Consider the following 7580-nt stretch of genomic DNA (forward strand, 5'->3'; position numbering starts at 1 on the left):
CTTCATACCTAGAGATGACATCCATTCTGTTTATATACACAAAACACACACACACACAGGCGCGCATCCTTAAATTACCTGTTCCCCTGCCCTATTAGTACTCACATGAGGTTTGTCATCAGCTATGGTGAGGGTCAGTTTTCACATTCAAATGGAGTTTCTATATATGCACACACTTTTGGAATAAAACCAAGATTTGCATTCATCCATAAGTGTTCAGACACATCATGTGGATTTAAAACCGACCTGTGACTTGCACGCATTTTAAATAAAGAGGAGAATTTGCAAGATAAAGTAATAAATCCCCAAAGGCCACAGCCAGGACAACTGCTGCACTATTTGTGACCAGTAACCAAAATAACAGTGAGGTCACATGAGGTGGAAATAGAAGATAACACCACCCAATGAGAGCTCGGTACTTCTGTGATGAATGTTCAGAAGATGAGCTTGTCCCGGGAGAAAATCTATGCGTATTATCAGGATAAATTGATCTTAATGCTCCACTATTACACTTGGAACATTGGGGTACATATAAAAAGCTGAAAGCCAGTTTTCAGGACACAGATTGAGTTATGGTACTGAATTACACTGCATTTTAAATGGTGATTCTCTATAGGGCTAGACATTTGGGTCTGGTAGCCTGCCCTCTGTGTAATTTTTACAGTAATTCTCATCTTTTTACTTTCTGTAAAATCACAGAAAAAAATAAAATGCATGTTCCTTACAGATAGTAAGGAAATGAAAATACACTTTTTCTTTCTCAGACCCATTACCCCATCCCCTGCTTCAGAAATAAGGATGTATAAAAAGGAAGCAAGTACTAGTATGCTATATTTGAACATGCAATACAAAATAGAAACTAAAGATGCCAAAATTTGATCTGATTGTTGTACAAGACTCTCCAGAAGCATTCATGTATAGTGTATGTATAAGTGTTGTTTTTTCATTAATAATACATTAAACTCAGAAACACTGAGCAAGAAATACATGTGACGAGTCCAAGAGTCGGTACCACAGCAACAATAAAGAAATCCTGTAAAATATAGAGTTCAGTCAATGAAGAGACGGAGCACTCGAAGATTATGCAGAAGATTGTAACAGATATTGTGGACAGATTTTTGGTATGCACACACACACACACACATACTGCTAACATAAAGATGTCAGTGGCAGAGGGAATAATCTCTCCTGTTCTTGCTACATTATCATCGTGTTTCATTCTGCTTTGATCCATAGTACTTACTGTGGAACAATTATTCAAATAGTCATTTCACAATTAGCCAAGTCTAATGACCTGTATTTCCTTCTGGAACTATATATCTTCGGTGTTTCCTTTCATTTAAAAAAATTTTCGTTTCCTTTTACTCTCCAATTTTGAAAAGGAGGCAGTCTGGAGGTTTACTCATTTCCTTTGTTTCATAGTTATCAGTCTATTTCTATTCTTGATCCAACAGCTTTTTAAATATAAATTATATATCACAATAGAGGTTGTAACAGTCTGAAGGTTATTTCTTCATCTTGTGAAAGCCCGGATTGCACCAAAGTGAGGCAGTGTTTGTGGTGTTATAAATGACCACTTCCTTATACAGATTCTGCAGAAACGAAGAGGAAATGATCATCTTATTGCCAAAATAGGCTCATCAAAATATATCATCGTCACAGACCTAATGCATGACTTGATCTAACAGGAACAAACAGCCAACTGAAGGGTGAGTTCATACTTTATATAATAGTTAATGTGTGTTTGACAATTAAGTAGGGGAAATATAAAAGCCTTTTATTATTAAATGTAATATTTGCTCTTGATTAATTAATATTTAATTTACGCACTTTTCTCCTCAGTTCCTACAAAGCCAAAGCATAATGACTTTGATCTTCTCACTGATTCTCAGCCTTTTTTTGAAGGGCAGCAGCTGCCAGCTTCGATGTGTCAAAGGTTTGATGTATAATAAACTGCAGTGAATAGAAATTCATATATCCCATGTTGAATAGAATTTTGGAAATTATAGTATTTTTGCTTTTCTTTGACAGAAATTCTTGATGACAAAGAGTTTTCAATCAACATGACTGGACATATTACATTTGAGTCTGGGGACTGCATCCGGATCCCATTCGAATTGACCTTTCCAAAAAACAAAGTTACAACCCCATATAAAAAGATTTGGTTTCAACAAGATCCACAGGTGAATGTAAAGTATAGAAGTATAGAATTTGTCTACATTATGGAATCTGAGTCAGAAAACACACTCAGAATCAATGGTCTACCACGTGGAGAGTATGAGTATGGCTTCAAATTGGAATGGGGCTGTAATCAGACATATATTTTTCCAAAAAGGCTTCGGATCTCAGTTTCTGGTGAGTAATAAGTCTCCTGATTGTTTAACATTGATTGATTTTATTGCATGAGATTAAAAATATAAAAAATATATGACATATGTTGAATAAAAAACTATGGACCACTTTTAGCCTCAGTGCATTATGTTGAACACTGAATGTGTCTTATGCATCCCTAAAAGCTGAAAACCACAGGGCCCAGTGTCCTGATAATGACTGATTTCAACCATTAATATGGGAAATGAGGCCCAGATAGAAGTGAAAGTGACAATAGTAGTCATGATAGCCCATCACCGTCTGTTGCAACCCAGTCCGCTTAAAATGCCCGATGTGACAGTAAAAATCTACAGTTAGGAGGAGGAGAAGTGCTCTCCTGCTGCTTTTGCAACTTTGGCCATGCAGGATTGGCATATAACCTGCATGCAAAATTGGACTTTGGCATATGCACTACACACAATTTAAAAGTGTGAAGTCATGTTATTTGTATGCAGATTGAAGTGACTGGGCTGGTTGCAACGAGCATGGACCAAATGTACCCTGTTTCCTAGAAATTATGTTGGCAAATGTAATCACTGCCTGGATTATGATCACAGGCCTCTGGCATCATCAGGGTATGCATCCTGAGTCCTGCGTGTGCTTAGGTTAAAACAACAGAAGCACTTTGGTTACGATTCGTGAAAGATTGTTTTGTTTTGCTTAAAGGTTACATGTTGCATTTCAAGTCATTTCAGACTTTTGTCTGTATTTTCCCTAACCTTAATCAAGTGCTGCCAGTGATTTGTAATACATACACATTGCTGTAGTTACTACCACTGGATATTTTACTGCAAGATCAGATATTCAGGAGAAAAAAGCAACAACTATGTAGTCAACATTTCACTCATACGTTCAGAATCAAAATTTTTGCAACTTGCCAAATATGTTGATGACATTTTCTCATTTTGTATAAGAGAAAATGTTATTAGTTCAGCCTAACATTCCTAGCAAAACATATTTGCTGTTGCAATTTAATAATATATTAATGTAATTTCTTGGACAGATGATTATCTTGATTGTGTTTATTTTCAGAATTAACCCGAAAACCACATGTTAGAGTTTCTCCCATGATGGAAGGAGAAGTTGCCACACTCACGTGTAGTGCTCATCGGTTATGCTCTGACAGAGTAAAAGTCCACTGGAAATGGACAAAGGCTGATGGACAACATGAAGTGCAGCATGATCATAGATTTTATGATCGTTATATTTCTCGTAAAATGTCTAGATATGACTTCATTCCTACAGCGGATGACCATAACAGCAACATCACATGTGTGGTAGAATATTATGACAGCACTGTTGAGACAACTGTCACCTTGACTGTGAAATGTAAGTATCCTGCAGCATTTGTTTGACTTGATATGAACAACATTAAGTTTGTATGTCATAGTTCAGTCATCAGTTCACCCATATTAGGCAACAGTCCCCAAATAATTGCAATAACTCAATTCTCCAGGATTTTCTCACTTCTTTGTCTTCTTTATTCCTTCCTTTCAGTTCCTCCTCGAATCCTAAATGGTTCCCAGTGTCTGGTGAATGGAAAGCTGCTGGTCTGTGTGTGCATGAGTCGGGGGAATCCACCCCCTCCGATCACTTGGCCTTTGGCGTCTCTTACAGAATATTCAGTCACCAGCTCTAGCAGCATCCTAACAGTGAACAGCACATTCACCATGCCCCTTGCAGACTATCACAACTCCACTGTCAAATGCATCAGCAGTAATGAACTAGGGCAGGCTGAGATTGAAATTCCACTCCAAAACTACACAGAGAACTGTGAGTAGCCAGTGCATGCTGTTATCTGAATTTTGGATATATCGGTTGAAAAATGCTTTAAACTGTAATAAATTCCTATAGATTGGTCGGATTGGAGGGAGAAGGCTGATACAAACCTTACCTGGATAGCAGTTGTGTCTTTCAGTCTGAACCTGATCCTCCTCACCAGCCTGATCATCTGTGCTTACAAACGGTGAGAATGTACCTTGAATATGAACTCTATTAAACCAAACAAACAAATGAACACATCAAGCATGGATTGTCGGTTGGTAATTTGAAGACAGCAAATATCTCAAAACTCACCAGAGCTCTTTAACTAAGGTTTTTATTTATTTATTTATTTGCAGACGTAAAAATACACAGAAGAACCTTTGTGAAGAGAACAACACCTATGCTTCCCTGAAAAGGGCAGATGTTCAGCAAGAGTATAGTATTATTTCTCCACAACCCAGATGAATAATGCATGTCATTATGTGGTTCCCCTTTCGCTTAAATGTTGTTTGTGTTTTTATAAACTCATTACAACAAAAGCATTAGAGTTATATTGATATCGTTTGAATACACACTCATTATTTTACAGATAGGGCTTTCTAAATGGAAGTGCTTCCAGTCATGTCAGTTGGAAGCATTTGGGCTATATATTACAGCAAATTAGAACATTTGAGATTGAAGCTATTTATATATATATATGTATACATTTACTTAGCTATTTATGTTTTTTTTTCTTTCCTGCAAATTCTGTCTGTGAATACCATGTTATTTAAGTTATGTTTCAATCTTGCAGTGGCTTTTCAAGTATGATGTGTGAAGTGAAGAATAACTATGTTAGAAAACAAGATGTTCCTTGCTGAAGCATTTTTGGCAATAAGGTCATTCGGCTTTTAGTGAAAATCTCTGATATAATAACAAATAATAAAGAGCTGTCTTCATCCTCTCACTCCTTCACTTCTCTTGTTGGCAAAAAACAGGCATCTAGTGTGAACTACTGAAAGGAATGCCTGCATATTACTTTGACATTGACCAGATACTGGGCAGTCAAGTCACCACTTTGAGATTAAACATTCAACTTCAGAGATAGTTTTCTATGCTATGTAGAAAAAAGTTCTAAGAAGAGTGAAAATATGGTGGGAAATGTTTTTTGGACTTTTTGGACCAGAGATGTACACAGAGATTTTGAGGAGTAGTGGTTCAATTCAAATAAAGGGCTGCACAGTCACTCCAGCTAAACTCTGTGCATCTCCATATGGAGGCTCAAATCCCCTTAATCTGAAGTAAATAGAATCAAGTTTTTTAGATGTTCAGTTTTAAATTAAACACTATCTGAGAGAGCTTTTATTTTCTAAGCCTAAATAATGTATGGATGAATTACAGGAACCGGCACTTCCTCCAGATGACTAGCATGAACAGTTTAATAATGTTATCTTTAATATGAATCATATTGTTGATAACTGCAGTCATCGGTTTGTTTGTTTTTTCATCATTTTGATCTTTGATTTTGGATCACGGTTATTTGAGGCCACCAGTGGTTTGTACATGAGGCATAGAAGATGATTTGTAGGCTTTAACAGTCAGTCTGTCTAAAGCAGGGCTCATCCTTTTACACACCCACTGAGCTCACTGCTATTCTACGCGCTCACAAAGGGTCCCTCTACTTTTCGCCTCATTTCATTCCCTTACAGCAGGATTAGAGCCTTGTAGCACAAAGGTGTTGTGCACACATACTCACACACACACACACACACACACACACACACATATACTCACACACACACACACACATGCACACACACACTTTTTTCTTCTATCCATTTTCTATATTTTTCGTCAGCAAATCTGTGCAGAGCCAAACCAACAATGAACTAATCCTACTTACAAGTACTGTGTGTGTATCCTGTTGTGTAAAATCATAGTGTAATGCAATTGTTTTTGATTATGCGTTGAAGATTTATGATGTAATATATATATATACTCACTAAGCATACATATATTCTTTAAGTGTACGTGTTCATGTATTCTTAATGTACTAGATATATGTTCTTTATTTTGATTGCTCTACACATGTATTTTGAAGGCCATATAGCCTCTCTTGTTTTTGAAAGTGTTTAACTGACATGACACGGAAGTGGAGTCAGTGAGGGGCAGGGTGCCCTCGCCACTAGACAAAATCAATAGTCTGCCAAGCATAAACAGACAAAGTAAATAAACCTGTGAGCTACTCTTTAATATTATAACCAGTGATGTTTTAGTGGAGTTACTGGGATGAATAAGAAAAGACCAATGAGAGATGTAGGAAGGATCAGGAGATGTGTTTGTATCATATCATTCTAAAAGTATAAATTAGACTGTATTGCCTGACAAAGTCAGTTGTTCTGCGCAGAAAAACTCAGGTTTTTGACTTCTGTTGATTCAAACAATAACCTTGAATACTCTTCTGAAAAACTTGCCTCTCAGTTTTGTGTTTTGTCTCCAAGGTTAATTCTACCACAATCCAAAGCCTGATTATTAGAACTAAAAACTATTAAAAATGCTTAAAACACAATGATCCACATCGTTGCACTGCATGACATGTTCCTTCGCCCAAAAGACTACGGCTACAGCAGTTTGTTTAGAAATGGCTCCAAAGACTAATAACAATGCTCACATTTTCAGTCTCAGGAGAGCAGTTCTTTGTATGTATGCATATGCACTGTTATGAGCTTGTTATGCTACACATTACAACCTCTTGACTTTGTGCTACATCGTAAATTTCTCAAAGAACTTCAGTGCTTCAGTATCAGTTGTGATACATAGCACAACAAGCTAGCTGTTCACAGAGCTGCATTCTTGCGCATGCGCAGTGGTATCTGCCGTACAAGGAACTACTCTCATGAGAGTGAAAATGTGATTGCTGTTATTAGTTATTGGAGCCGTTTCTAAACAAATTACAGTTCCTTCACCTTCAGGGCGAAGGAACACTTCACCCAGTGTGATGGTGTGGCTAACTGATGTGTTAGTAATAGTTTTTGGACAGAGGACTATGATATATTTGGATACACACACAATACTTGGTTTGGTTCTGCACATAAGATTTGCTGACAGTACAAAAAAAATAGAAAATTGCCAGCCATATCCTTTACGTCTAATAATTTGTTTTAGAGTCAGATCCCTTTTCTTTCACCTGAAGCCTTAATATCAAGCCTAAAATTATCTTTGTTTAAAATTTAAACCCAAACCCGATACTAGACCACAACCATAATCCCCAGTTGAATTCCCAGTTGAATGTGAGTGTATTTGGTCCTTACAAAGACCCTTCAAAACCTCACTCTGTTCAATCTCTGCTCGAGCTGACTCTGTCAAAGGAGGATTTCAGTGTGCCAAGGTGTCCCTTGATGAAGACCTGGTTTTCCCACAGTGAAAGATTGCAGCTCTCAGAGGGTCGAAGGAACTTTCAGCCACAG

The 7580-nt window shown here is 37.2% G+C and overlaps 1 protein-coding gene across 1 annotated transcript; it reads left to right on the forward strand.

Moving 5' to 3' along the window:
• Nucleotides 1-1644: 1644 nt before the first annotated feature.
• On the forward strand, nucleotides 1645-5080 carry LOC137183314 (sialic acid-binding Ig-like lectin 5). The gene is made up of 7 exons (XM_067590286.1): nucleotides 1645-1709; nucleotides 1843-1936; nucleotides 2032-2355; nucleotides 3403-3699; nucleotides 3868-4143; nucleotides 4225-4336; nucleotides 4491-5080. Exons 2-7 carry the CDS (start codon nucleotides 1864-1866, stop codon nucleotides 4597-4599), a joined length of 1191 nt encoding a protein of 396 aa, XP_067446387.1. The 5' UTR covers nucleotides 1645-1709; nucleotides 1843-1863; the 3' UTR covers nucleotides 4600-5080.
• The last annotated feature ends 2500 nt before the right edge of the window (nucleotides 5081-7580 follow it).

This window comes from Thunnus thynnus, chromosome 5 (genome assembly GCF_963924715.1).
Source record: "Thunnus thynnus chromosome 5, fThuThy2.1, whole genome shotgun sequence".
Classification (NCBI taxonomy): domain Eukaryota; kingdom Metazoa; phylum Chordata; class Actinopteri; order Scombriformes; family Scombridae; genus Thunnus; species Thunnus thynnus.

Coding starts and splice junctions, on each gene's coding strand:
- LOC137183314 (XM_067590286.1), top strand. CDS start 1,864: ATGACTTTGATCTTCTCACTGATTCTCAGCCTTTTTTTGAAGGGCAGC. Junction 2,356..3,402: donor GCTTCGGATCTCAGTTTCTG/GTGAGTAATAAG, acceptor GTTTATTTTCAG/AATTAACCCGAAAACCACAT. Junction 4,144..4,224: donor CCAAAACTACACAGAGAACT/GTGAGTAGCCAG, acceptor AAATTCCTATAG/ATTGGTCGGATTGGAGGGAG.